At 51.9% G+C, this 27,084-nt stretch overlaps 11 protein-coding genes across 11 annotated transcripts; 8 read left to right on the top strand and 3 right to left on the bottom strand.

Moving 5' to 3' along the window:
• Positions 1-36: 36 nt before the first annotated feature.
• Positions 37-2,354, top strand: M430DRAFT_92721 (glycoside hydrolase family 47 protein; the record flags this gene model as incomplete). The annotated part of the gene is made up of 3 exons (XM_024869729.1): positions 37-637; positions 704-2,043; positions 2,100-2,354. 3 exons carry the CDS (start codon positions 37-39, stop codon positions 2,352-2,354), a joined length of 2,196 nt encoding a protein of 731 aa, XP_024725371.1.
• Positions 2,355-3,298: 944 nt separating this feature from the next.
• Positions 3,299-5,248, top strand: M430DRAFT_24244 (hypothetical protein; the record flags this gene model as incomplete). Its single annotated transcript, XM_024865035.1, has 4 exons — positions 3,299-3,611; positions 3,661-3,866; positions 3,920-4,137; positions 4,189-5,248. 4 exons carry the CDS (start codon positions 3,299-3,301, stop codon positions 5,246-5,248), a joined length of 1,797 nt encoding a protein of 598 aa, XP_024725370.1.
• Positions 5,249-6,844: 1,596 nt separating this feature from the next.
• Positions 6,845-8,677, top strand: M430DRAFT_131776 (hypothetical protein; the record flags this gene model as incomplete). Its single annotated transcript, XM_024862210.1, has 3 exons — positions 6,845-7,747; positions 7,805-7,984; positions 8,055-8,677. Exons 1-3 carry the CDS (start codon positions 7,114-7,116, stop codon positions 8,675-8,677), a joined length of 1,437 nt encoding a protein of 478 aa, XP_024725369.1. The 5' UTR covers positions 6,845-7,113.
• A 1,653-nt stretch (positions 8,678-10,330) lies between these two features.
• M430DRAFT_113023 (hypothetical protein) lies at positions 10,331-11,978 on the top strand. Its single transcript, XM_024861500.1, has 4 exons — positions 10,331-10,906; positions 10,964-11,202; positions 11,353-11,721; positions 11,792-11,978. The coding sequence occupies exons 1-4, from the start codon at positions 10,489-10,491 to the stop codon at positions 11,957-11,959; spliced, it is 1,194 nt and encodes a 397-aa protein (XP_024725368.1). The 5' UTR covers positions 10,331-10,488; the 3' UTR covers positions 11,960-11,978.
• A 260-nt stretch (positions 11,979-12,238) lies between these two features.
• Positions 12,239-13,201, top strand: M430DRAFT_94466 (hypothetical protein; the record flags this gene model as incomplete). Its single annotated transcript, XM_024869841.1, has 3 exons — positions 12,239-12,334; positions 12,430-12,884; positions 12,949-13,201. 3 exons carry the CDS (start codon positions 12,239-12,241, stop codon positions 13,199-13,201), a joined length of 804 nt encoding a protein of 267 aa, XP_024725367.1.
• On the bottom strand, positions 13,081-17,433 carry M430DRAFT_131766 (hypothetical protein). Its single transcript, XM_024862209.1, has 4 exons — positions 16,596-17,433; positions 14,666-16,157; positions 13,926-14,614; positions 13,081-13,869 (listed from the first exon to the last, which is right to left on the bottom strand). The coding sequence occupies exons 1-4, from the start codon at positions 17,143-17,145 to the stop codon at positions 13,403-13,405; spliced, it is 3,198 nt and encodes a 1,065-aa protein (XP_024725366.1). The 5' UTR covers positions 17,146-17,433; the 3' UTR covers positions 13,081-13,402.
• A 758-nt stretch (positions 17,434-18,191) lies between these two features.
• On the top strand, positions 18,192-20,402 carry M430DRAFT_131765 (hypothetical protein). The gene is made up of 3 exons (XM_024862208.1): positions 18,192-18,300; positions 18,358-18,612; positions 18,661-20,402. The coding sequence occupies exons 1-3, from the start codon at positions 18,252-18,254 to the stop codon at positions 20,283-20,285; spliced, it is 1,929 nt and encodes a 642-aa protein (XP_024725365.1). The 5' UTR covers positions 18,192-18,251; the 3' UTR covers positions 20,286-20,402.
• A 284-nt stretch (positions 20,403-20,686) lies between these two features.
• On the bottom strand, positions 20,687-21,839 carry M430DRAFT_32417 (hypothetical protein). Its single transcript, XM_024866167.1, has 3 exons — positions 21,575-21,839; positions 21,182-21,201; positions 20,687-20,891 (listed from the first exon to the last, which is right to left on the bottom strand). Exons 1-3 carry the CDS (start codon positions 21,650-21,652, stop codon positions 20,735-20,737), a joined length of 255 nt encoding a protein of 84 aa, XP_024725364.1. The 5' UTR covers positions 21,653-21,839; the 3' UTR covers positions 20,687-20,734.
• A 1,178-nt stretch (positions 21,840-23,017) lies between these two features.
• Positions 23,018-23,697, top strand: M430DRAFT_32415 (hypothetical protein). Its single transcript, XM_024866166.1, has one exon. The coding sequence runs from the start codon at positions 23,109-23,111 to the stop codon at positions 23,421-23,423; it is 315 nt and encodes a 104-aa protein (XP_024725363.1). The 5' UTR covers positions 23,018-23,108; the 3' UTR covers positions 23,424-23,697.
• On the bottom strand, positions 23,562-23,873 carry M430DRAFT_24237 (hypothetical protein; the record flags this gene model as incomplete). Its single annotated transcript, XM_024865033.1, has 1 exon — positions 23,562-23,873. One exon carries the CDS (start codon positions 23,871-23,873, stop codon positions 23,562-23,564), a length of 312 nt encoding a protein of 103 aa, XP_024725362.1.
• Positions 23,874-24,438: 565 nt separating this feature from the next.
• M430DRAFT_131761 (hypothetical protein) lies at positions 24,439-26,427 on the top strand (the record flags this gene model as incomplete). The annotated part of the gene is made up of 3 exons (XM_024862207.1): positions 24,439-25,075; positions 25,151-25,855; positions 25,919-26,427. The coding sequence occupies 3 exons, from the start codon at positions 24,439-24,441 to the stop codon at positions 26,128-26,130; spliced, it is 1,554 nt and encodes a 517-aa protein (XP_024725361.1). The 3' UTR covers positions 26,131-26,427.
• Positions 26,428-27,084: the final 657 nt, after the last annotated feature.

Raw genomic sequence — 27,084 nt, 5'->3', positions numbered from 1 at the left:
ACAGTCGCTCCTTACAGACATGGTCCAGCCTATCCAATGAACGTCCGCGATCCCTTCGATCTCCACCGTTCTCCCGCTTTCAACATCATTCGAGGGACCGCGAGGCAAGCCGCCGCACACGTTTCACAGAGGGTCAGAGAAGCTGGTGCACAAGCCATAGAAGCTGGTACGCAAGCCTTGGAGACGGGGAAGCAAGCGGTCGAAGACATGTCATCCTTCTCGATACCGAAAAATGTACCCTCTTTCACAGATCCGCAGCGAGAAATGGAAAACAGAGCCTGGGGAGCTTCGGGAATGACAGCAAGATCAACCCATGTACATACGAACGGTGGCGTAATCAGTGGCATGCAAGATAAGGTGGGAACCTTTTTTGAAAAGAACAGGGATCTGCCGATGTATAAAGACAAGCCTTACTCGTACGCGTCTTCCCGGAGGCGCCAACCGCTGTGGAGGAAGAAGAGGGTGCTGGGCATCGGCGCAGTTTTCGTTGTTTTTGTATTATACTTACTGGGGTTCTTTGATTGGAACTGGAAACCGAGGGCAGAGACAGGGCCTCAGATCGACTGGCTGGGCCGCAGGGAGAGAGTCAAGGAAGCATTTACTTTGAGTTGGGATGCATATGATCGATACGCGTGGGGTAAGTGTACTCCCACTCAGACATATCTGGAACCTTACACAAGATTACTAACAACCATGTGCGCAGGGTATGATGAATTCCATCCAGTGTCAAAACAAGGGAAACAGATGGCGCCCAAGGGGATGGGATGGATTATAGTGGATGCATTGGATACGATGATGATTATGAACCTGACCAGCAGATTGTCGCATGCAAGAGAGTGGATGGTCAAGTCCTTGACTTATGATCAAGATCAAGAAGTCAACACTTTTGAGACTACCATTCGGATGCTTGGAGGCCTACTTTCCGCACACTACCTGTCAACAGAGTTCCCGGATATGGCACCTTTGGCTGATGATGATGAAGGAACAGTAAATGAGGACCTCTATGTGGAAAAAGCTAAGGATTTGGCCGACCGGTTGATGGGAGCTTTTGAATCACCTTCGGGAATACCCTATGCCAGTGTTAACCTGAAGACCTTGAAGGGTATACCCTCTCACGATGATGGAGGAGCCTCCTCTACAGCCGAGGCTGCGACCTTACAATTGGAGCTGAAATATCTGTCAAAGCTTACTGGGGAAGAGTACTACTGGGTCAAGGCAGAGAAAGTTATGCAAGTTATTGACGACAACGGTATGGAAGATGGACTCCTCCCGATTTACATTTACGCCAACAGCGGCAATTTTAGAGGCAACACTATTCGCCTGGGAAGCAGAGGCGACTCGTATTACGAGTATTTAATTAAGCAGTATTTGCAGACATCCATGGAGGAGCCAATCTACAAGGAGATGTGGGACGAAGCGCTTGCAGGTGTTCGCAAACACCTGATCACGTACTCGAAACCGTCCCAATTCACAGTCTTAGGCGAACGTCCAGCAGGTCTAGATATGCCTCTGTCCCCCAAAATGGATCACCTAGTATGCTTCATGCCAGGGACTATCGCCCTTGGAGCCACTGGAGGCCTCAGCCTCGCTGAGGCCAAGAAGCTCCCGACTTGGACTTCAAAGAAGAGTGAAGAGATGAAACTCGCGCGAGAATTAATGCAAACCTGCTGGGGAATGTACAAGATGATGGCTACAGGACTTGCTCCAGAAATTACGCACTTTAACATCGATGATCCTCCTCTCCCTCCCTCCGCGACTCACAATCCACCTGCAGCTTTTAACGAAAGCAAAGATGCTGAATGGCGAAATGACTTCTATGTCAAAAGCAATGATGTTCATAACCTTCAGCGACCGGAAACCGTGGAGAGCTTGTTCTACATGTGGAGGATTACTGGGGATGTAATGTATCGGGAATGGGGATGGGAAATGTTCCAGTCGTTCATGAATTATACGGCTGTCGAGGATGGGGGAGGATTCACAAGTCTGTCGAATGCGAATGTTATCCCACCGGTGAAAAAAGACAATATGGAGAGTTTCTGGCTGGTAAGTTTTCACACACTCCTCCTCTGCGTACTAGAAGTGGTCTAACCAGCTTGCAGGCTGAAACCCTGAAATATTTCTACCTGCTTTTTTCACCCAACGATCTGCTCCCTCTCGATCAGGTCGTCATCAACACAGAAGCACACCCGTTTCCGCGCTTCACACCCGGCCCATTATTCAAGACAGGCTGGAAAAGAAAACCCCGGGACGCAGATGGAAAGATCCTACCCGAACCAGCAAAGACCACTGAAGGGGTGGTTGCGGTGACCAAAGTAGCGAAGGTAGAGGAGGTGAACAAAGGTCACGATGCTTAAAAACCGATTATAGGGGTAAGGGCTATTAAATGGCCGGTAACGCAAATAACCGTATCTGTATCATATACTCAAAAGTTCTTACTATTGACAGTTTCTACCGGCGATTCGTTCTGATCTTGTGTGTCGAAGCTTCCAGCTCTTCAAACTGTCCCGCATGCCATCCATTCGCGGGTTGCCGGATATTTTGATCTACATTCTCAACCACCTAGCTGAATCTCAGCGTTCCAATGACATTAGAATAGCGAAGCTGGATACCTCTCCAGCTTCTTGAATAGCTCATTCGTCTCAATGATTCGTGGAAAGTCGCCTAGCAACGAGGGCCTCCTGAGAAATTTAAATCCAATCATGGATACCACCTACCTTAACTGTTCCCCCTGTTTCCGTAGGATCGAGCAAAGGAATTCAGCTGTGTCGCGTGAGCCGAGCCTTATCTGAAATGAGGCTCCCAAGCGACGACTTCTAGAATAATACCATTTTGGGACTAATGCGACGGGGTATCTAATCTAAATATTAGCGCCAAGCCCACAACGGTCACATCGCGTGACATCGGGCGGCGCTGGGCAAATCAGATTACCTCAATGCAGCCTGATGCTGACCGACTACTCCGCGCGATAAGGCTTTGCCTCTTCTGAAACTGGACCCCAGTTCGGATTCCAGTGTCAGCGATGCGATGCTATGTATACTACAACACCGCCATCACCGCCATCACCGCCATAATCTCCATCACCGCCATCACCGGCATCGTCACCATCGTGACGTCCCCATCCTTCGCGAGCCATGGTTCGCCGTCGCCATACCCCGTCGCCATACGCCGTTGCCACCGCGAGGCCCAAAACATTGTCGATTCCGTCAGGCTGCGCCAATTCAGCTACTGTGCTTTCAGGCTCGAATTGAGACCCGGACAACAGCGTGGCATCATCTAGCTCCTTGTCGCCATAGCCATCATGGGCCGTAGCGATGATATTGAGAAAAATACCGTCTCGAACAAGGAGCCTACGCCGTCGCCAGCCTACAGCCGCCGCTATGGAGGGGAACCGATTTACGAGGAGAGGACAGAAATCCAACCCAGCCTTACGCAGCGATTCTTTGACAGCTTCAAAAGGGACCCGAACCTCACCGTTACGCCGAAAGGGGCAATTGGCGCAGACGGACGGGTATTCAATCATGAAAATGCGGCCGCCGCAACTGCCAACTCGCCTTTGGCCCGACGGCTTAAGAGTAGACATCTTCAGATGATTGCCATTGGAGGATCCATTGGTAGGTGCTCCTTTGGAGACTCTCCACATGCAAGTCTGATTGTTCACAGGCAGTGGTCTTTTCGTCGCATCTGGACAATCCCTATCACAGGGTGGCCCTGCGTCGTTGCTCATATGCTTCAGCCTCATTGGGATGATGTTATACTGCACGGTACATGCTCTTGGCGAATTAGCCGTGCTGTTTCCTGTTGCTGGTTCATTCTCAGCGTACTCTACGCGATTTATAGACCCCGCATGGGGCTTTGCTATGGGCTGGGTATTAATCATCTGCCTATTAAACTATAGTGCCTGTGCTAACAGTGGTGGTAGAATTATGCTATGCAGTGGTTGGTTGTTCTACCAATCGAGATCATGTCGGCATCTATCACTATCGATTATTGGGACACTACTAGAAGATACGACCATGCAATCTTCGTGACGATATTCCTCATAGTCATTATCTCCATCAACCTGTTTGGTATCAAGGGATACGGCGAGGCCGAATTCTGCTTTTCACTTGTCAAGGTTGTTGCTGTTATCGGATATATGTGAGTTGTTTTGAGCCGATTACTACTGACACAAATTGACGTTGCACATAGTATCCTTGGTATAATATTGAATTGCGGAGGCGATCCAGATACCGGATATATCGGTGGCAAGCTCTGGCACGATCCTGGCGCCTTCCGCAACGGCTTTAAAGGGGTCTGTAGCGTGCTGGTCAATGCTGCGTTTGCTTTCGGCGGTACGGAATTAGTTGGTCTTGCAGCTGCTGAGACTGCAAACCCCAGAAAGTCTTTGCCGACAGCAGTCAAGCAGGTCTTCTGGCGCATCACACTCTTCTATATTGTTTCACTTACCCTTGTTGGCCTCCTCGTCCCATATACCGACTCGCGTCTTCTGAACAGCGGCCATCATGATACCTCCGCATCCCCGTTTGTCATCTCGATCAAGAACGCGGGGATCGAGGTACTGCCGTCTGTCATGAACGTGGTGATTCTTATATCCGTGTTATCGGTTGGCAATTCGTCAATCTTCGGTTCGTCTAGAACGCTTGCGGCACTCGCAGATCAGGGCCAGGCGCCAAAGATCTTTGGCTATATCGACCGGAAAGGACGACCGCTTGTCTCTATTGGCGTTGCTTCTGCTATGGGTTTTATCGCGTACGCTGCGGATTCTCGCTCCGAAAACACTATCTTCGCCTGGATGCTTGCCATATCAGGGTTGTCTTCCATCTTTACCTGGGGCACTATCTGTCTCGCACATATCCGATTCCGCCGGGCATGGAAACTGCAAGGGCACAGTCTCGACGAGCTCGCCTTCCGATCCCACCCTGGTGTAATCGGGTCATGGTTCGGCTTCATCTTCAACTGCCTCGTCCTGATGGCCCAGTTCTGGGTCGGTGCGTGGCCGATTGGATACGAGAACTTGACAGCGGCGGGACAAGTACGCAGTTTCTTCTTGCAATATCTGGCGGCTCCAATTGTTCTTTCGTTCTACCTCGGGTTCAAGATATGGACCCGTGTTTCCTATATGCGCTGCAAGGACATGGACCTGCAGACTGGCAGGAGGGAATTGAACCTCCCCGAGCTACTTGCGGAAGAGAGGGCCCAGCGTGCTGCTTGGCCGAAATGGAAGAAGGCCTACAAGAGGGTTTGCTGAATGATTGAATGAATATCATGCTTACGTGGCGTCCTGGTGGTATTGCGTATTAAAAGAAGGGACATGAGGCTGGAATAAGGGACAGGCGTATGGTTTTACGACATATTTTGGGTTTAGGGGGAAAGGGGGGGTGTTCTGGAAGGGTAGTTCGTCGGTATTTGTGTAGCATGACGGGTCAATGATGGGAGTTCTGGCTGTTTTGATGGGTGGATATGCACAGATACCAAGTGGGAGAGGACCCACAAGAGACCAAGCTTACCCAGAGCGATGCAGTCAACCTATTCATTGTTACCGTCAGTGGCACTCTTTGTGAAGTTTTGCCACTTGAGATAGGTACCTAGGTACCTTATCATATGTGCCATCTTTGGTCGGGTTTGGGTGAGGCTCAGCAAATGGCGGGTGCTCGGGAGCACTACTGTATGTTCTGGGCACGCTGAGACGGGTGGTCTTTGATCTACCTCACACAACCGACGTAGGCCGAGAGTTGATCTCTCATCTGTCTCGATCGTGGTGGGGGGGTGTGTGTGAACCTCGGAGGCGATCGATGCTGTCGAGTCGTCGACTCTTCTGGATCATTTCTCCGTGCAAGCTTTCCCGCGATCAGGGTTTGAGCGTTACTCCGCATGTCTCCGTGGACCAGACGGAGGTGCTCTCCGTAGATGTAAGTAACGGCCAGGACAAGGGTGCAAGGGGGTTTTGCTGTACGTGACCGCCGGTGGCTAATGCTACCCACTTACCCACTGCGCAGGGCTTTTTCCCTTTCTACGTCGCGCCTTTTTGCACAGTGGAGCGGTGGCAGCATCTGATTGGCGGGTTTGCGACGGATTAGGCGAGATTCTGGGTGCTTAGTCAGGCGGGAGGCTGGAGCGGGGCGGCGGGGGGGATCAGGGCGGAGCGGGCATAGCGGTGGTGAGGGGAAAGAGCTGGTTGATAGAGATGAAAGAGGGTGAAATAATGGAGTAAAATAAAATAAAATAAAATACAAAGGGAAAAGCAAAAGTAAAAAGCTGTAACAACAACAACAACAGATAGGAATCAATGGGAATCACATCTGCTAGTAACATCTGCTAACCACCACCACAACCACAAGCCCCGAGCAGGACCAAGGAAGAACCAACGCCGCCACACCCTCTTCAACACAACCACGGCTCTGGTTGGACGCGGCCGGGAGAAGAGCTACAGATGTCATTGTTAGGCTCGGTGGATTAGCTGCCGCTTCCAGGTTGCTGTCCGATTCCTGACATGTAGACTTTTGGCCCTTGCCTCTTCTTTTCTGATGATGCATAGCTCGACGGCCGGAGATGCTTGGGCAGCTTGGCTCAATGGCTCCAGCTTCGCTCAATGGCTCCACGGCGCCACGCGCTCGGAGATGCCGCCAGTGCGAGCTGAGAGATAAGATCTCCCCCACCGACTTGCTGCACAGCACCTACAGTCCCTACAGTACTATTGTGACATACATACCGTACAGGACATGGATTGGATACATGGGTTTGTTGAACACCCGCGTACTAGTCACTTTCGCAGACAGCTCCCCTCTTTGTCTTCTTTAGCTCTGCATCTCGGCGGCCGGCGATGCTAGAACACCTTGGTTGTCCACGGTCGACGGTCAACGGTTGAAAATTATTTACACCCACAAAGTCCCCCACCTTTGCTCTTTTCCCTTCTCCTCTCCTCTTCTTCTCTCTCGCTCTTCTCTCTGTCCTCAGTCCTCTCTTCCCTTTTCTCTGTGTCCCAGTGTTCTCTGCGTGCGCTGCCTTGACTGTGCAACTGACTGCGTCTGACAACCAACTTGGACCCGAGCTTCACAACCCCTCCCCCCACCAACCCCCCCTGCACAAGCTCTTCCGGGCTCCAACGTATTCGAGATGCACTCCAAGCAGCTGCTTGCCCTCGCATCCCTTGCGTCCTTGATCCAGGCGCAAGAGACTGTTCTCGGCGTCTACATCTTCCACCGTCATGGTGACCGCACGTCGAAGAGCTGGCCGCCTGCCTCCCTGACGGATCTCGGTTACCACGAGGTCTTCTCCTCGGGCCAGTTCTACCGCGATCGCTACATTGATGCCAACGCCTCCAACCCCATCTACAACGTCAGCCCCAACCTTGTCAAGAACAGCCAGTTGAATGTCCAGGCACCGGTAGACACTGTCTTGCAGAACTCGGCTTCTGGCTTCCTCCAGGGTCTCTACCCACCTGTTGGAGCTACCCTGGGCAGCCAGACTCTTGCCAATGGCACTGATATCGAGGCACCATTGAACGGCTTCCAACTGATCCCCGTGAACGCGGTCCAGTCCGCATCATCCAGCGCCAACTCAGAAAACTCGGCATGGCTCCAAGGTTCAAGCGGTTGCAACAATGCTATTGTTAGCTCCAACAACTACTTCTACTCGGAGGAGTATCTGTCCATGTTGAACAAAACCGCAGACTTCTACCAGAGCGTCTTACCAGTGATCAACACCACCTTCACCTCTGCTCAGGATTCGTTCAAGAACGCTTACACCAGTAAGAGATCCCGTGACCTGGAGGTCCAAAGGGAAGCCACTTACTGACATATCTTAGTCTACGACTACATTCACGTCTCTGAGATCCACAACTCGACTATTCCGTCCTCTGACCTCCTTACCCCGGAGGTCTTGCACCAACTGCAAACCCTTGCCGATAACCATGAGTTCAACTTGGCATACAATGCCTCGGAGCCGATTCGTGCCATTGCCGGAAGCACTCTGGCTGCGCAAATTGGTAAGTCTCCTTTATGCGGGGTTGGACACCCAAAGCCCCAGGAATCCTTCCGCTAACGCTGAATGATTAGTGCAACAACTGAACGCGACCATCACTGGAAAATCCGCCCAGCAGGTTGGAATCCAATTCGGTGCATACGGCTCTTTCTTCTCCTTCTTCGGCCTCGCCCAACTCCCTTCCGTGTCCGTCAACTTCACCGGAATCGTCGACTATGCCTCGTCGATGACCTTCGAGCTCGTGACCAACGCCACCGTCTCCCAAACCTCCTACCCCTCCCCTGACGACATCTACGTCCGCTTCCTGTTCGCCAACGGCACTGCGGCCGCCAACCCCCTTTCCGAATACCCTCTGTTCGGCCAGCAGCAGAGCCCCCTCCCCTGGAACACCTTCGTCTCCGAGATGGGCAAGATCTCCATCGGCGACCAAGCCTCCTGGTGCAAGGCCTGCGGCAACAGCTCCGGCGTGTGCGCCTCCGCCGACACCGCCTCCTCCACCGGCGCCCAGTCCTCCAGCAAGTCCTCATCCGGCAGCGGCATGTCCCTCGGCGTCGCTGGCGTCATCGGCGCCATGGTCACCCTCGGCGTCATCTTCGGCCTCGAGGCCCTGATCATCCTCGTCGGTGGCCTGCGGCTCGTGCCTAAGCGCAGACTGAACATCACCACCGCCGCCGTGACCCCTGTTGCCAAAGTCTAATTTTCATCTGTTCTGTTATGTTTTGAACGTGAGGGGAGCAAGGAAGAAAGCCAGGTCGCTTCTACTACGCCGTCTTAGTATACCTAAAGTATATATCTAACTAACTAACTATCGAGTCACGAATATACAAAATATATTGCTAATCCAAAGCTTTCTTTCTTTGTTTCTCGTTACGCTGCGTGCCTCGGATATAAAAATATCCACTTCCCTCTTCCTATCCCATCATTCAAGCCCTCCTCATCCTACGGCCATCTCTTTTTTTTTCCTTATCCGCCGCTTTCTCCACACCATCCCACTTCTCAAAATGATCACAAGAATCTTTATCCCGTCCCAAATTCGCCGTCCGGATATCCCACTTAAGCCTCCGCCGAACCCCGTGTTCTCGTCCTCCAATCTTTTATATCTAGGTAGGTAGGTGCATTTTATTCAAGACGAGAGAATTATGCCAGATGCCCGATTTCACGTCTCTACCCACGTGACGCGCCGCGATCCCCGATCCTCGTGTGCACACACAAGCCCAGCCACGATCTATCCACATCATCCCTAAGCCAGCAGCATGGAACAAGCCCATACGACCGGGGGGGGGGGCTAACGCCATGACTATGCATCCAAGTGCTCTCCTGCGTTGCCTCGCCACTAACATGATTTGGAGAGACAATAATGTCAAAGTCACTGTACCGATGATGAACTACCTGGAAGGACCGAAAGTTTAACAGTAACAGCGATAGTAACAGTGACAGCGACAGCGACAGCGACAGCGACAGTGACAGTGACAGCGACAGTAACGGCGACAGCGACAGTAACGGCGACAGTGAATCCTACTTACCTCTTCATGGAATCCGTCCTGCGAGTGCCCGGTTATGCGCCAGAACAGCCTCGAATTGATGGGCAAGCTTTATGATCTCTGGTGCGATGGTACCTATTGGCTGTGTTAAAACAGCGGCGCGCAGTGCCATGAGAGGGCCATGGCTCCTTCTCTGTTTCTTCCAACTTGGAAGAAATGTTGCAGGAACGAAGGCGAGAGGGTATGTTAGACTTTCGCTCCTTCTAGGTATTACCTACCTACCTAGGTACTAACACGATCATGATTGTTGTCGCGATTAATCATTTCAAGTAAAAATCAAGAGATTTATATTAGTTAAAAGGCCTGTAAAGTAAGAACGAGGTTACCTTAACGACAAGAAGGACAACAGTGACAGCGACAGTAACAGTGACAGCGACAGTAATAGTAACAGTGATAGTAATAGTAATAGCGACAGCGACAGCGACAGTAACACCCTAAATCCTACTTAGCGGAAAAAGTTGAAGCCCCGCATCGTGGTAATGATATTTGGACGCTGTTGATTTGGGGTAGAGAGAAAAGAAGAGGAGGGAGAGATAGCGCGTATGTCAAGGTAAACTTTCGGCGGGGGAGCTTAGATCACGTGATAGAGATTTCGAAAACCGAAGGAGAGCGAAGTCTGTTTTCCAAAAGCAGGAGATGGATGGATTCGGGGTATTCATTATGTTTATTCTTATATATATATATAATTTTATATAGAGAGAGAGAGGAACATCTTTTTGAGACAGAGAAGAAGGGGAAAGTTTCAATCTGAGTCATTCGGATATCGGACATCGATATCGGGATGAGTCAGGGTATACATATACACAAACCTTAAACGCTCCGTCGAGTGTTTGAAATTTGCCAACGCGCAGCTACAAGTGAGCCGCGGATTGTTGTTTTCCGTTATATCGCGTTGCGTCTCCATCAATCTGAACCTTCCCGCTGTTGAAGAAAGGAAAAAGGGGGAAAAAAAAGAAAAACAAGAAAGATGTCTTCCCCCAACGCTGCTGGCCTCCACGATCTGGACGCCTCGCAATTGCGCATCACGCCCACGACCAGTCTTCGCACTGTGCCCGAGCCGGACTCGGCCGAGGTCTGGGGCGTGAAGAGCTGTACCGATCATATGGTGACGGTGACCTGGACTGATGATTACGGCTGGCACGCCCCGGAGATCAAGCCGTACGGCCCGCTGACGCTGATGCCGACGGCGTCGTGTCTGCACTACGCGACGCAGTGCTTCGAGGGCATGAAGGTGTATCGCGGGTTTGATGGGCGGCTGCGCTTGTTTCGCCCGGAGAGGAACTGTGCGCGCTTGGTGCTGAGCTCGACGCGGGTGGCGCTGCCGGCCTTTGATCCGCGCGAGTTGGAGAAGATCCTCAAGGCCTTTTTGAAGATTGATGGGCCACGTGAGTTTTTGTCTCTGTGATGGTCTTGGGGAGGCTTTGATGGCTGATGTTCTCTAGGTTGGCTGCCGAAATCTAGACCGGGAACCTTCTTGTATCTCCGACCGGCGATTATTGGGAACGGGGAACAGTTGGGCGTCACTTCGCCCTCGGAGGTTCTCCTGTTCATCATCGCAGTGCCATGGCCGGATCTCTCAACTGGTAGTCCGCCTGGTGCACCACCTAGAGCACCGGGCCTGAAACTCCTTGCTTCCAAGACCGAGACTCGTGCCTGGCCAGGTGGGTTCGGATACGCCAAGGTAAACTAATCCTCTCCTTGATCTTTTGCTCACCGGCAATGCTTGGATCCTCCTCTCTTTTTTTCACATGCCACACAATGGCACCCATACTCCATCTTTCTCTGAGCTGCTGGAAGGAGAAGGAAGAAACACTAATCCTAAATTCTCTAGGTTGGAGCGAACTATGGCCCAGCGTTCGTCAGTCAAATCGAAGGACGAAAGAGCGGCTATGACCAGATCCTGTGGCTCCTGGACAACCAGGTTACCGAGGCTGGCGCTTCGAACTTCTTCGTTGTTTGGAAGACGAAGGAAGGCAAGCTGGAGCTTGTCACCGCGTCTTTAGATAGCAAGATCATCCTTGATGGTGTTACCAGGAGAAGCGTCCTGGAGCTTGCGAGGGAGAGGCTGGTTGAGGGCTCAGAGCACCTGACCTCCGAGGTAAAGGCTCTTGAGGTTGTGGAAAGAACCTATACGATTTTCGAGCTGGAGGAAGCGTGGAAGGAGGGACGACTGGTGGAGGCTTTCGTGTCTGGTACAGCTGTGAGTTCCCCAAACCCTTCTAATGACTGAGTCCCTTCCAATGATTGAGCGCAATGCTGATAAACCCAAGTACTTCATAACTCCTGTATCAGCCATTAACTACCGCGACGAGGATCTTGATATCCCAATGGGAGACGGGACAGGTGGGCATTATGCTGGGCTGTTGAAGAAATGGCTGAAGGATATCATGTATGGAAATGTTGAGCACGAATGGGGCGTTGTTGTGGACGAGGAGTAAAAAAGTGACGGGACGGTCTGGCAACCCGTATTATGAAGTACATGCACTTAGAATGAAACCCAGAAGAGGACCATTACAATATCTGTTATGTGAAATAGGAGGTGCTCTATAGATGTCCGGGGTTATCAAGGACGGGAGGGGAAAGCTTAGCGCGCGAGCCCCTGTCAACCCACAAACTCCACCAAAGAAGCTACCACGACACGCTGATCTGGCCGCTCAACTCTCCAAGTTGAACACCACCAACCCTCTCCCACTCCGCGCCCCTCAGTCTCTGTCAAGATGGGAGACCAGACCTACCCTCCGCTCAACGAGCGTCCCATTGCCAACACCATCTGCCTCTTCGACGTTGACGGCACCCTGACACTCGCCCGTCGCGTACGTTTCGCATCCCCCTTCCCCTCCCCTCCCCTCCCTCCCCATTCCAAAAGAAACCCACAACTAACCACATATCTCTCTCTCCTTGCAAACAGTCCGCCACCCCGGAGATGCTCTCGCTGCTCTCAGAGCTTCGCAAGAAAGTCGCCATCGGTTACGTCGGCGGGTCCGACCTAGCCAAGCAGCAAGAGCAGCTCGGGTCCGCCGACGTGCCCGTCACCACGCTCTTCGACTTCTGCTTCGCCGAGAACGGGCTCACGGCCTTCAAGTCCGGCGCGCCGCTCGCCTCGACCTCGTTCATCCAGTGGCTCGGCGAGCCCAAATACAAGACCCTGGTGAACTTCATCCTGCATTATATCGCCGATCTGGATATCCCCGTGAAGCGGGGCACGTTCGTCGAGTTCCGTAATGGCATGATTAATGTTAGTCCCATTGGCAGGAACGCGACGGTCGAGGAGCGGAACGAGTATGAGCGCTATGATAAGGAGCACAAGATCCGCGAGAAGTTCGTCGAGGTCTTGAGGGAGAAGTTCGCTGATCTGGGCTTGACGTGAGTTTGGTTCTTGTGGCGTATATTGATTGGGGGGGCGCTGGCTTATGTGTTTTGTGTTTAGATACTCGATCGGTGGCCAGATCTCTTTCGATGTCTTCCCTGCGGGCTGGGATAAGACATACTGTCTGCAGCACCTGGAGAACGAGGCGAAACAGCCGGGCGGGGTACAATACACCACTATCCACTTCTTTGGCGACAAGACGTACAAGGGGGGTAATGATTACGAGATTTATGAGGACCCGAGAACCATTGGGCACTCCGTCACGAACCCAGACGATACAGCAGCTGAGCTGAAAAAGTTGTTCAATCTCTGACTGCCAGATCAGAGGGGCAGTGGAAGCATGCTTTGATCACAGAGGTTCAGCGTGTTTGAAGAAGTTTGCTTTAAATCATCAAGTCTTATCTCTTCGCTTTATGGAACATAGAGGAGACCAAAAAAATATCCAACGCTTCCCTACAACTCCCTCTTCGAAATACTCCAATGTTGATCAAGTAGATTCGTCATTATCAAGCCTTCAGCGGCCAAACTCAAGGCCTGGGATTATTACCGGACCATATTTTGTCGGAGGGCTAAAGCCACCATCCCCTTGAACCACAAAATCCACTGCCAGACTCAACTTCGCTAGACCTTGCTGGCCACTATGCATGCTTCCGGCGTATGATGTTCCTGCGATGGCCTCTGGATCATATGCTACAAACGCCACGTAATTTCGTCTGCCCATCAGCTTCTTCAGTTCTCGTGGGCCGCCGCTGGTATCGGTTTGGAAGATCTCCATCATGTCTTCCTTCGTATCAGAAACCTGATTTGTCGATTTCTGCCCATTTAGCGGCACGTATAGCGGTTTCTGGTTGTGGAGCATCTTCAAGACATAAGATGGAGGGGGAGCAGCCACGACAGCCGAGGATATCACTTGATACATCGTCTTGTGGTCGCTTGGGTGGCTGGGGTCGTGGACCAGACCCGCACCGCAGCAATTGACATCTAGATAAAGACTGTTAGCGATTTCGCTCAAATTATCCCGCACTAGGTCTACTTACCTCCAGAGAGGAAGGTCATCCGAATTCCCTTCTGATGTGCAATACCCTGCAAGGTCCTGATCAAATAGGTCCTTTCGAGGTCTTTCGATTCGTGTGTCCACATGTCTCGAAGCTCATCAGCAATATCAATGTCTCCAAAGGTATTGAGAACGCCGCCCATGAGACCGGACTTGCCAACTGCTTTCTTCACCGATGAAAATCCTGATGCTACAACCTCCTTTCCTCCTACAACCCCAGCCACTGAGCTTGTGACTTTCCCTAGGAGGTTATATGTGCCGGTGACAGCCTTCTTACCGGTTGCCATTGTGTGGGCAAGGCTTTCGACTGTGTCTAGACGTGGATATATGATTGGCACTGATACCATCCAGATACAATGCTGAACGCTTGGAGGAAGAGTCGCAACTTTGGGGAAGATGCCTTGGTATGTCGGGCCAGCTAACACTTGGCGTTGATTGCGCTCTGAACGGCAATCTGGTCCGACTACTACCACTGCAGGCCCCAGATACTTGACAAAGTGCCAGCCGGAACCAGTAATTGTGAACAGATCTGTATCTGTACTGACATTTCGAAGAATCTCGAGAGTGGTGTGGTGCTGAAAGAGTAGATACATCTCAATTCCGATTCGCCCAATATTTCTAAACATATTCGAATTCTGCATATACTCTGGATAGGAACCAAAGCCATCGAAACTGGATAGTGTGAGTGGAATAGCGGGATATGGGGACAGATAGCCAACTTACATGTCATGATCATTAATCTGAAGGATGTGAGGGATTTGTGCAAAAGCTTCTCTCAGATAGGGTTGGTCAAAATGGCTGGTATAGTAATGGAAATAAGCATGAGAAACATCTTCTTCATGTCTTGCTGTCCAAGCCGCGCTCTTCCGGTTGTCTTTGCCACTCATGGCAAGCCATTGCTTTAGAAGGGGAACATCCTTCCACAGCCTATCTCCGTATATCTGGTCACCTAACCCGAGCTGAACGTGGAAGCCACCACATTCTACGTTCTTTTGCAGTATATCTTTCCACATAAAACCGATACCTCCAAGTTTAGAACGCTCATTCAAATTGGTATTCAAGGCGAAGTCATTGCCAGAGTGTGCAATGAATCGCCAATTTGTCTCGTATCGGCCGGCTACCAGGAACTCATAACGAGTGCAACCCAAATGTGAAGTGATGGCATAGGTCCATTTGTCACTAGGACCATCACCCATTTGAAGGTCCACATCATAGCGGTAAAAGACCCACCTCTGGTGTGTATATATTGGAGCAGGCTGAAGCTGACGAGGGTTTGGAGACAAGTCGACACTTTGATGAATGTGTATCGTCGGAGGTTGTGGTGCATCCGTGACCAGCATAATGGTTCCTAGCCATACACCCCTCTCCATATCCATATTGACGTACCGCAAATAGGGACCGAAGTACACTCCATTTGTAGGAGCGACCTTATACATATCTACACCAGCACTGGGTGGTGGCCCCGAGAACCCGGCCGTGGTAGGGGTCTGAGAAGCCATACTCATTATACTTTCTGCATACCCGGGGGTGTGTGGCGGGAAGCCCGGTGAGCCTAGCGGGGTCTTGCCAAAAACGCTCAATCCTGGAGAGGCTAAGGGGTTCCCATAGGTTGAAAGGGTTGGAGAGAGGGGTGTAGCTTCATGACTTAGAGACAGAGGGGTCGGTCCCTTGGGGAATTCCCATTGAGTTGCTTGTGTAGGAAGATGGATATAGTAGTATTGACCAGAATTCTGATCCAAGTGAGCAATCCAACCCTCTGGGAGTGGAGGTGGCGAGGCCGGACCAGCATTCTGGAATGGTGATGAGTTCACAGCAGCCTGTGAAGAAGAAGCTTGGCCATTTGGTTGGGGACCGGCAATTTCCTCTCTTGGATCGTTTGCAAATGCTGGATGACCAGGATGCTGCAATGCAGGCGAAGTTAAAGGGGAGGCTATATTTGGGCGGCCTGCCGCACCGGTAGCAGCAGGTGTGGCAGCTGCGGTAGGGCGCTTTTCGTTAGGATAGGCTTGAGAGCTACTAGAACCACCTTGTGGGGTCACACTAGAATATGCTGGCGGGGGAGAATGCGACATATGCAAGCGCTGAAAGTCTTGCTCAAGAATACTTGTTTGCGAGCTGAAGCCGGGCCTCATTTGTTGCTGCGCTGGAGGAGATGATGAGCCGGAAACCTGGTTTGGTCCTTGGTAAACCGTAGGGGGCCCATGTGGTTGATTGTCTGGAGATTCTGTTGGAGTCCATGGTCTGGGAATATTCTGTGGCGCTGGTGCAAGGCCAGGAGATTGTGGCAATTGCGGCATGGGGGGAGTTGAATACTGGTTCGCTCTCTGTGCAGCTGCAGCATTTTGTGCTTGAAGACTGCTCAGCGTTGCCGTCCCGGCAATACCGGCCGCCGCATATCGAGCTTCAATTCCACCACCAGCATGATCAGGAAGATCCACAGGTGTTTCCGGTGGCGGGGGAGAGCCTCTTGTAGCCCGTGTAGTAGATGTTGAAGCAGTTGACAAAAGTCGATTCATTGCGCCAGGAGTAGGTGCAACGAGGTTAGAATCCGCTCCAGGTTGGCCATTAGGCCCGGACCTTTCCGGAATGGGAGCAGGATAGTGCGGTCGATTGTTTTCAGGGTACGAGCTTGCGCTGGCATTCGACGGGCGACTTGTCCCAGCTGAAGGCCTTCTAGGCGCTTTCGCAAACAGCCCCTCCTTGTCAGGAAGTTCAGGACCTGGAGATTCTGGCAGGGGCTTTGGCGCAGTGCCCCGCCTCTCAGCTAACCCGGGGCCTCTCTTATCAATTGGGCTGGTTGTGAGTCGCGGGGTTGTATCGTTCAATGCTCTCCTGCCATTTGCCGTTGGCCGGTTCTGATTGTTGATGCCCCCCGAACCTGATCTGTCTGGTGTTATCCTCTGATCGTCTGGGCGTGAGGCATAGTGTGTGCGAGATTGGGGCGGAGGGTATTCGTAGAGATCTTCGTCGTCTGGATAGGGTAGCGGGTTTGCAGAGCTCGATGCTCCAGGTGGTAGTGGAAATGTGGGCTTGCTGGATGAGGGCGGATAGTTGTAACGACCGGAGCCAGTTGAGCCTGCTCGAGGTTCCGGACTTGTTGGTTTGTTGATTCTTAAGGGCTCGACAGTAGGGCTGTCTCCGCCATTTGTTGAGGGCCTCGAAAGGAAGAGCTCCTCGTCAGGCCTTCCTTGACGAGCAGCCATCGTCAGGTCAGGGACGTCGAGGCTCCAATAAGGTCCCGCGAAGTGGCGCACGCAATGTTATTTATAGGAAGGTCGACAGGTAGGGCTAGGTGTGAGGCACTGAAGATCGCTGCGCAAGAAGGCGGGGAAGGCGTGTTAGGTGTCGGTCGCCTTTCTGCGGCCGTGGTGGAGGCCAGAGCTGGAGTTGGTAGCTATCTCAATGTGCAAAAATGAAAGGGAGGCAAAGGATATGAGATATGAGACGGAACATGAAAGCACAGGAGAGCTTTCGAGATTTTGGGAATCAGCCGACGACGAGATGGGGTCCAAAGTGCCTCGTAGACGCCGTGATGCGCCTGAGCGAACTGCAGGGCTGGGCAGAGTGCCGTGATTGGCGGGGAGCTGAGAGCGCTGGATGACTGGTCCAGTAAGCTGCAGCATTGATGGCCGTCGACATCCCTGGCCGGGCGGCTACAGAAGATTGGCAGACAGATGTGAGAGACCAGACCCTTGGACATGAACGCGTGGATAAAAGAAGTGCTGTGGTAAAACAAGAAAAGGTTACTTTACCGCCTGGACAGAGGAGATGGGCCATTGTGGAGCCGTTCATAGAGCCAGGACTTGGATGAATATCAAAGATCAAGGTGGTGAGGCCGTTCATACGCCGCTACGCGTACGAAGACGGCAGCTGAGAGAGGCAGCTTGGCGAACATGACTGGGAAAGGAAACGAATCGTGGACTCCATTGAGCAAGCAGAGCATCGGCACAAATGCAACGATGTCGAGTCCTCAACATCATGGAATTGCTACAAGATGAAGACGGGGGGAGGAAATGCCCAGAAAAGCGCGTGGGAGCGTCCGGACAAAGACAGCACGTGAAATTACATAACACACCGGAAAAACCACCTGCGGGATGTTCCGTAGCTCGGCGGCGACGGGCCGCGCAGGAGCCAGGCCCCAGGAACGCGTTCGAGTCGCGACTTCATCCACCACTTTACGCGTTCGCGACTCTCAACTTAACCCCCCCGGTTCCCCCCAACTCCCAGCTTACCTTCACTTTCCCACGCACCACCACCATCTGTCGCAGCTGCTCTCTGTATCCCTCAGCATAGCAAGAGCAATTCGACCATGGCCTCTTCTGTATTGGGTAAACGAACTAGGAGCTGCTCTGATTCAGGTACGACCGAAAGAAATTTTCCTTCCCTGCGGCCGACAGCTAATCCTTCGTCACCAGCTTCGAAAGTATCTTTATCACGGCCCAAACGCCAAGCGCGCGCAGATATTCCTGATGACGAAGATAACAATCCCTTCTACATCAAGAGATCGTGCTATAAAATCGAAGATGACGAAGACGATCCAGAGGGCGTGGACCCTCACTCCGACTTCTTATCCGCCAAATCAACACCAGTCAAACACGTCCTTGTCGATAGACGCGTTGCATCGTCTCCCCTGAAAAGCAGCCGAAACCTCAGCATAATTAGAAACAATGGTCAGTACGGGATTCTGGAGTATTATGGGTTAAGCTGACGACGCGCAGATGAGAACACGGCACCAGTACAGACTCCTACGCCTCAAACTCCTCGACACAGAGACGCCCTATCCAAGAGAATACCAATTACTCCCCGGCATCGTGTTATGGTTACTGGGAAAGCCTTGACTCCTCGCACACCTCGGACTCCGTCAACACCCAGCGGAATCACTTCGACAGTTTACAGCCAAGCTCGACAATTATTTTCGCGCAGTACCGAGCCCGGACGCCTTGTCGGGAGAGATGATGAAAGGCAGGAATTAACTGGATTTGTCGAGAATTGCATAGCCAACGTGTCGGGAGGATGTATTTATGTCAGCGGTCCGCCTGGAACCGGTAAGAGCGCCATGGTCAGCGAGGTAACCGAGGCAATCGAAACCTCATCTGCCCTGAAAAGGTCCTACATCAATTGTATGAGCATAAAGACGTCTCGGGATCTCTGCGGAAAGTTGTTGGAGACACTATGCGAAGATCTGGAAGTTCTTGAGGGTGAGGAGATCAAGACACTCCAGGGCGTGTTCCTTCCGAAGAGAAAGAGCAAGAACGTCTACATGGTCACCTTGGACGAAATCGACCATATTCTCACATTGGATTTGGAGATTTTATACAATCTCTTCGAGTGGTCATTACAGAAGTCTTCACATCTCGTCTTGATCGGTATTGCGAATGCGCTGGACCTGACGGATCGATTTCTTCCTCGACTAAAGGCTCGGAACCTGAAACCTCAGCTACTCCCATTTCTTCCATATACCGCATCTCAGATCAAAACAGTGATCACCACTCGGCTTAAGTCGCTCGTGCCAGCGGACAGCCAAACACCAGATTACGTCCCGTTCCTCCACCCCGCGGCAATCGAGCTATGCTCCCGGAAAGTATCTAGCCAAACTGGGGATTTGCGCAAGGCGTTTGATATCTGCCGGCGCGCAATTGATCTCATCGAAGCTGAAACTAAGCTAAAATACGAGCAAAACTTGGACGAGCAGATGCAACCAGACAGTCCATCAAAGAGACCACTGAAAGAGAACATGAATTTGTCGTCAGCAGTTGGTCCATCGCCAAGCAAAAAGATGAGGAACATGTCGCTGGCCCAATCCCTTGCGACACTGACAGTTGAAACTGCTCCACGAGCAAGCATCGCCCATGTTAACAAGATCACATCGACTACATTTGGCAACGGTGCCAGTCAGCGGCTCAAGACTCTCAATCTCCAACAGAAGGCAGCTCTGTGTGCATTGGTAGCACTGGAAAAGCGAAAGCGGGAAGCGGCGGCGAACCTCCTCGCAACACCCTCGAAATCAAGGAATGCGGCGCCGACTGTCAAGGCCCTCTATGACGTCTATTGCATGCTATGCACGCGTGACTCGATACTCCATCCGCTCACAAGCACGGAATTCAGAGACGTGATCGGAAGTTTAGAGACGTTGTCACTGATCAGTGCCGTCGATGGGAAGAATGGATCATTTGTAGGATTAAGCACCCCAAGCAAGAGGGCCCGGAAATTCGGCTCAGGGGCTGGTGTGGGAGACGAAAAGCGAGTGGGAAGTTGTGTTGGCGAGAGGGAGGTTGCGCAAGCTGTAGAAGGATTGGGTGCAGGTATCCTGAAGAGTATCCTGAGTGGCGAAGGCCTTGATTGAGAGAGTGTTTGAGTTTATTGCATAGCGATGGTTTGGGCTGCATTGTATAGAAGGGCACTTGGATGCCCATGCTGGAGTTCGGCATGCACTAGAAAATAGAAGCATAATGATAATAAGATAAGAAAAACGGGTTCCAGAAGTGATGCATCGTGTATGATAGATACCTTGTAGCTGAAGCATTATAGATTCCCTCCCATCCACGAGAAGAATCGCCAGGCAGAGGACCGCTCAACACAATGCCTGAAAGATGCCATCTCTTGCAATAGGAGAACATCACATCTAAGCCATAACAAATCTATTCCCCATCCCCCACCATCCCTTCCCTAAAACTCCTCAACCAGAACCAAGCAGAATCTAAGATCCTATATAGATAATGATGACAAGATAAAAACCACGACGACAACCATCTAAATACCTATCCAGAACTTCATCTCCGTCCTCGTCGGACGTCACTCAGCTCCCCTTCTCTCCTGACTTGATTCTTTCCCGTTACTCGACTCGTCCATGCGTTGCAGCTCCGCCTCATCGAAGCTAGCGAGTAGATCATCGATCTTTTTTTCTAAGGTGGAGAGGTGGGCTTCGAGAGCCTGGGCGGTTTTCTCGCCTCTGTTGGTTTGGGGTTGGGGATTAGTTTGTTTGTCTATTTGTTTGTTTGTGGTTGTTTGGTTGGGGAGAGGGATGGATGGGGAGAAGGGATGGATGGGGATGGGGATGGGGATGGGGATGGGGAGGAGGAGGGAGATAGATAGATAGGGGGCTTGGAGATGAGAGGGTATGATATGATAGATGCCCCTTCTCGCTCTGGCTCTCGTCCTCTTATGGATTTTGGAAAAGAGAAGATTGGTGGGCTATGGATGAATGCATAATGCATATAGATGAGAAGAGGAAAGACTTGCCGTGCTACTTCTGCAAAGGCCTGGGTGCCGAGGGGAGTCAGTAAATGCATGTCTTCTTGGGTGCTAGATGGGAGGATTATGAGATGAGATGGGCAACATGAGATGGGCAAGATGAGATAGATGAGATGAGATGGGCAAGATGAGATGAGATGGGCAAGATGAGATGAGATGGGCAAGATGAGATGAGATGGGCAAGATGAGATGAGATGGGCAAGATGAGATGAGATGAGAGGGATACATAGGGCTTGGACTAAGCTCGGATGAGAATTTGACGATTTACATATGGCAAAGAGCCGGCTCTGATGAATTGCCCATCTCTGCGGGGAGCCTGTCTCGCGCTGAACGAAGAGAGAGAAAGAGGGCCTTGACGCGAGATGAGAGAGCAGCACGTACCTGGGCCAAATCGACGGCATCTGAAGACTCGGAGCCGGTTCCCGATGCGGAGGAGGGGGAGGAGGAGGAAGAGGCCATGTCTGTGGACTACTGGAGTGCGCGTGAAGCTGGTGGTGGGATGCGCGGGTTTCGCGAGACGGACAGCGGCCCTTCAATGGCATGGAGCGGGTGGGTGTGTAGCTAAGATAGGTAAGGTAAGGTAGTCTCCAAAAACCCCCTCGAAACGCCGGGTCCCAAAATACCTTATTACCCTTGCAGAGCTGCAGAGTTATACAAGTCACTGGTCAACCATCATACCCAGGGACGTCTTCTGTACGTACAGGATCTTCTGGGATTCTTAATCATATGCCCTGCTTCTGTGCTGTCACTGCACTGCCTCGACTGGCCCATCACAGAGAAGCGAGTTCTACAGTTTGAATCAGGTCCCGTGAAACAGTCCAGAAAGCAGAGAAAGCAGAAATATTATTATTCCATTACTTAAAACCCAACGGCTAACTCTGGGACTGTGCCCCATTATTCTCTCGTCTTATTCGTCCGAGGTTATTATTCCCGGGGACGGTCCCCTCTGTAAACTCTATTGCTCCACCCGACGCAGCTTCAGCATTGGTGTCGGGACTGGAGAGGATTAATAAGAAAGAAACTTCGGTACATACTACTACAGGGTCAGTCGTAGACTCGTAGGTCTTGTATCCTTTCGTGTGTGTGCCTCAGACCGCAATCATAATCCTGCCCAGCGCCCGCAGACGCCCGACCAGAACATCGGGATTCCGAACAGCGGCTTTGTCTCAGCGAGAGTTCCGCAGCACGGGGGCCCCGAGGGCAGCAGCAGAGAGCCGGACAGAGGATGCCACATATCTGGTATGGCGTGACATGGTATCCTCTCTCAGTTTGATATGTCCGCTGTACTGTCAACGTCCCTGCAGGCCATGCCGCCCGTACATGAAATGGAATACCACACCGCAGAGGAGGGTGGTTCGTCCGTACTGGGCACAGGCAAAGGTAAATGCAAATGCAAAAGAAGGATTGGAATGGGAATGGGATGAGATCGACAGACCCTGAGCGGTGGCAGCGGTGGCAGTACGTGGTGGTCGATGCTGAGCAGCAAGTTGAAAGCGTCTTTGTGGGTGTTGGAAAGCCCACTCTACCTACGTACAAGTCGTGTCATCTTCTTCGCACCCCACCACCTTCTGCATGGTAGTCCGTAGTTGGTATTTAGGTAGTTTGGATGATGGAAGGAAGATAGATACTCGATGATGGATACTTGACCACTTGAATATAAAGATAGGGAGATACAAAGACACAAAGATATAAAATCATAAAAACAGAAATGTAAATGTATGTAAAAATAACCCCCCGCCCCGCCCCGCCCCGCCCACACCACACCACACCACACCACACCTCTCTCGTCGTCTCGGCTTTCCAGCGCCAGGAATCCGCCCGCAGCGCCCAGCGTTCCCAGCGTCTCCCGCCCGTCTGATTGGCCGCCCCCTTCCCGAATCTCGCATTCTCGCATTCTCGCATTCTCGCATTCTCGATGGCCTTATGCATGAGATTCGAGTTTTCCCACTCTTCCATTTGCCTTTTAGTCTTCCCCCTTCCCATCCCACATTCGCGTCCCATCCCAATCCCATCCCATCCCGTCCCAGATCGTCACGAACCGACCGAAACCTCCCTCGTCTCCCTCGTCTCCTCTTCTCTCCTCTCCTCTCCTCTCCTCCCTCTCTCTTCCTCCCTCTCTTCTCCCTCCTCCTCCTGGTCCCTCTCCCGCCTTTCTTCTCTCTCTCTCTCTCTTCTCCGTACACATACAGGCACAAGCAACGAAGACGCCTTTCACTTCTTTTCCTCCTAATTGTTCAATCCCCTTGTTCTTCTCTTCCCTACGACTCCCCCTTCTTTTCCAATTCGGCCCACCCGCCCGCAAATCCCGATCAGCTATTCTAGCTTCCAATCCTCTCCCTCCTTCAGGCCTGCCATCCCTACAAATCAATCAACCGCCGTCGTCAACATCTTCCTCCCCACCTCCAACCCCCAAATCTCCCTCTCTCCCACTGCTCAGAACCCTCCCCTCCTCCCCTCCCACCCCCCCACCGATTTGCCTCCCGAATCGCCCTTCTGGTTCTCCCTGTAAGTCTCGAAATTTCCTATCGGCGCCCCCGTCCCACTTTCTGCGGGCACCTCTGATATATCTCTTCCTCTCCTCGGCGCGTGTCGCTTGTCCGGGCCGCCCTCCCCTCCCTACGTTGCAGTCCCCGAGATCCCGCTGCTGAGGGCCGCCATGGCTTGATCGCAAGAATGGCATGGCATGTTCAACTGCCCGCCTTCACTCTGTCCCATACATCAGTCTGCAGCGACCTCCCCCAGTACCTCCTGCCTGACCCCCAGCACAGATCATCCCCATCGATACTGGTCCAAACCCCCCCCCCCATCCCACCTGAACCTCGAGTCTACCGAACAAATCCATCACTAGCACCCCACCGCGGTTTTGGTCCCCTAGCTGGTTTGGCAATAGACTCGAGACAACGACGTGGGATATCCGACTCGTCAACCACATCCGTCGCATGCTCGGGTCTCGAATTTCTCTTGGCCTGGAACAGCGTCCCTTTTGGTTTCCGCCACAGTGCGACCCAGCCGTCGATATATTCGCCCCTTTCGGGAGGGTGAACACCCATATCCAAGACATCGATGAGTCTTCCACCATTCTCGCCCAGAAACCTCCTCCCAGGTACAAAATACGTGGAAACGCTCTACGCTCCGCCGAGACTGGTCAAGTACCCCGAGAGCAGTCTCTTCGCGGGAGGGTCGCAAAACCTTCAACCGGTCTCATAATTAAGAACCCTAGACGAGTCCCTCCAGAAGCAACCTGTATGACTGAATTGAGAGAAATATTCGCGGAGCTGGGGATCTCTCACTACCTCAATGACTTCATAGAGCAGGGCTTCGACAGCTGGGACACGATCCTCGACATAACTGAGTCTGATTTTGATGCGCTTGGTGTCAAACTTGGCCACCGTAGAAAGCTCCAGCGCAAGATCGCCAACTCCAGAGGGTTATCCTCAGACCGCGCCTTAGGTTCTCCTACTCGAAATACCCCAAGCGATGATCGACAGGCAGAAGAGCACAAGGGAAACAGCGCGAGAGATGGAAAAGAGGCTGGCACCGGCACCGGCAGCGGCCCGCATGGGGCGAAGCGCAAGTACCGACGGCATCCTAAATCAGACGAGAATGCGCCCGAAAGACCACCCTCTGCATACGTGATTTTCTCAAACAAAATGCGTGAAGAGCTCAAGGAGAAGAATCTCTCCTTCACCGAGATAGCGAAGCTGGTCGGGGAGAATTGGCAGAGTCTCTCGCCGGGCGAGAAGGAACCATACGAGCAGCAGGCTTTCACTGCCAAGGAGAAGTACAATGCCGAACTTGCTGAATATAAAAAAACCAGCCAGTTTAGGGAGTACTCGCAGTACCTTGTAGAATTTAAGGCCAGGCAGTCAAACCAGCAACAGGGTATGTCACAAATCTTTGTAGTGAGCAGCATCACATTAAGGTGCTGGCCTTCCCAGACCTCGCTAACATCTGCAGTGAATGACTTGGAAGTCACCAAACGACCCAAGCTCGAGAACCAGATGAGGACTGTGAGCAGCGGAACGACGAGCAGCAGCACCAGTCAACAAGGCAGGGATACCCCGACTGGACGCGCGCGTGTCGAACCGCCTGCTGCAACGAGCACGGGTCAGTGGCCTGCGCATGACGACCGCCTTTCTCCTGCAATGGCATTGCCTGTCGGCCAGACAGGGAAAAGCCTGTCACCCGCTTCGTCTTCCGGTACACTTCCCGGCTATCGTGAAGCCATCTTTGGTGGCAGCTCGCAATCGCTTCCATGGAGAGAAGGCAATCGGGATGAAAATTCCATGTCCCTTCAGCAGCATCGTCGAGTAACCGGCATTGGTGATAGACAGAGTTACCCGGGTCCTCCCATGGCAGATTCGTTGAATCCGACTGGGGGTCTGCAACATGCCCATCGAATGGTGCAGGGTCGTCCGCCGCCGCCGCCGCCGTCTTTGATATCGGAATCCACAAAGTCATCTGGATCGTCTGCCAGCACGAACTCTCCAGCATTCTTGACTCCACGAACGCCATTGGAACCCCATTTGGAACGGTCTCTTCCAATCCCCTCTCTATTCCCACAGAAGTCTACTGGCACTTATGAAAACCAGCTTCCGCCACTAAGGGTGCCATCTTTGTCCCCCCAATCAGCAATGCTCGGCTCCCAGAACTCTCCAAATAGTACGTTGCAGAAAGTTACACTCTTAGACATTCTTAGACATAGCTAACAAAACCCCACCCTAGACATCCCTGGCATGCAAGATTTTCCAACCTCAATGCCCCCCATGCGTGGCTACCCGAACATGAATTTACAGGAGAGTGGTCCAGCCGATAACAACGATCCTAGAATCCGTGAGTTTGGTTCTCCCGAAGATAACAACTTAGATCCTGTCAGCGCTTTGCTGAGAGCTGGTGAGATCGTCAACCAGAAAAGTAGAGGTCCGCCACGAAACTAGAAAACTTCCGCCACCTAAAGTAATCTATTATATTACGAGATCGATAAAAAAAAGCCTTTATATTCCAGCTCTATTGTTCATACGGGAGGAGTGCTGATGTTCCTCGATATCTATCTATCTATATTCGCTGCGTTATGGAGGGGTATATCTGCCGGTGTCTGGTTGGGGGTTTGGCGCTTTATATTGTCCAGTTCCGGTTTTACGCATGGCATGACGGTGATGATTCCCGCGGGTCGTTGGTCAACTTCTCTTAAGATGAAGTTTCGTTCATCCCGGACGCCGCAGAGGTGTAAGGACGAGGGTATCTATATATATATATGGTGATTTGCCCATATTCATCAGCAACTGGCTCCGATTATATCTTGAAATCCGACTTGTGTGCAGATGATAGATACGTCTTCTCCCCATGTGAGATATGCGTGAAGCTACCAGTTCATCTCGGACATTCTTCCACCACAGCGCTGCGTACAGTATCGTCATGGTGTTGCGGAGCCGGCCGGATCTCCGCACTGCTTTATCAGATCAGATCAGATCAGATCAGATCCTTATTATTGGCGCGCGCGTGTTCCCTCGTACAGTGCGGCTATTACGTTCACATGCTCTGACCGAAAGTTTAACACACCCTGCGTGGTTATCTAATACGGCAGTTGAACGTATCCTACGTGCCGCTGTTTGAACACAGCTTATAGGTAAGTAGGATTTAAGATGTCACTATCGCTGTCGCTGTGGCTGTTACAGTTACCTTTAAAGGCCTATAAAGTAATAACGAGGTCAGTTAACGACAAGAAGAACAATAGCGACAGCGATAGTAATAGCCACAGCGACAGTGATAGCGACAGTGACGGCGATAGCAACACCTTAAACTCTTATGCTCTTATTGGTTGAATTAAAACACAAGGTACGTTAAACTATCAGATACCAGTACAGGGTATGTTAGACTTTCAGCCGGCCAGG

This window comes from Amorphotheca resinae, assembly GCF_003019875.1.
Source record: "Amorphotheca resinae ATCC 22711 unplaced genomic scaffold M430scaffold_1, whole genome shotgun sequence".
NCBI lineage: Eukaryota > Fungi > Ascomycota > Leotiomycetes > Helotiales > Amorphothecaceae > Amorphotheca > Amorphotheca resinae.
Note: the sequence above shows the minus strand (reverse complement) of the source record. Positions and strands in the feature narration are given on the sequence as shown.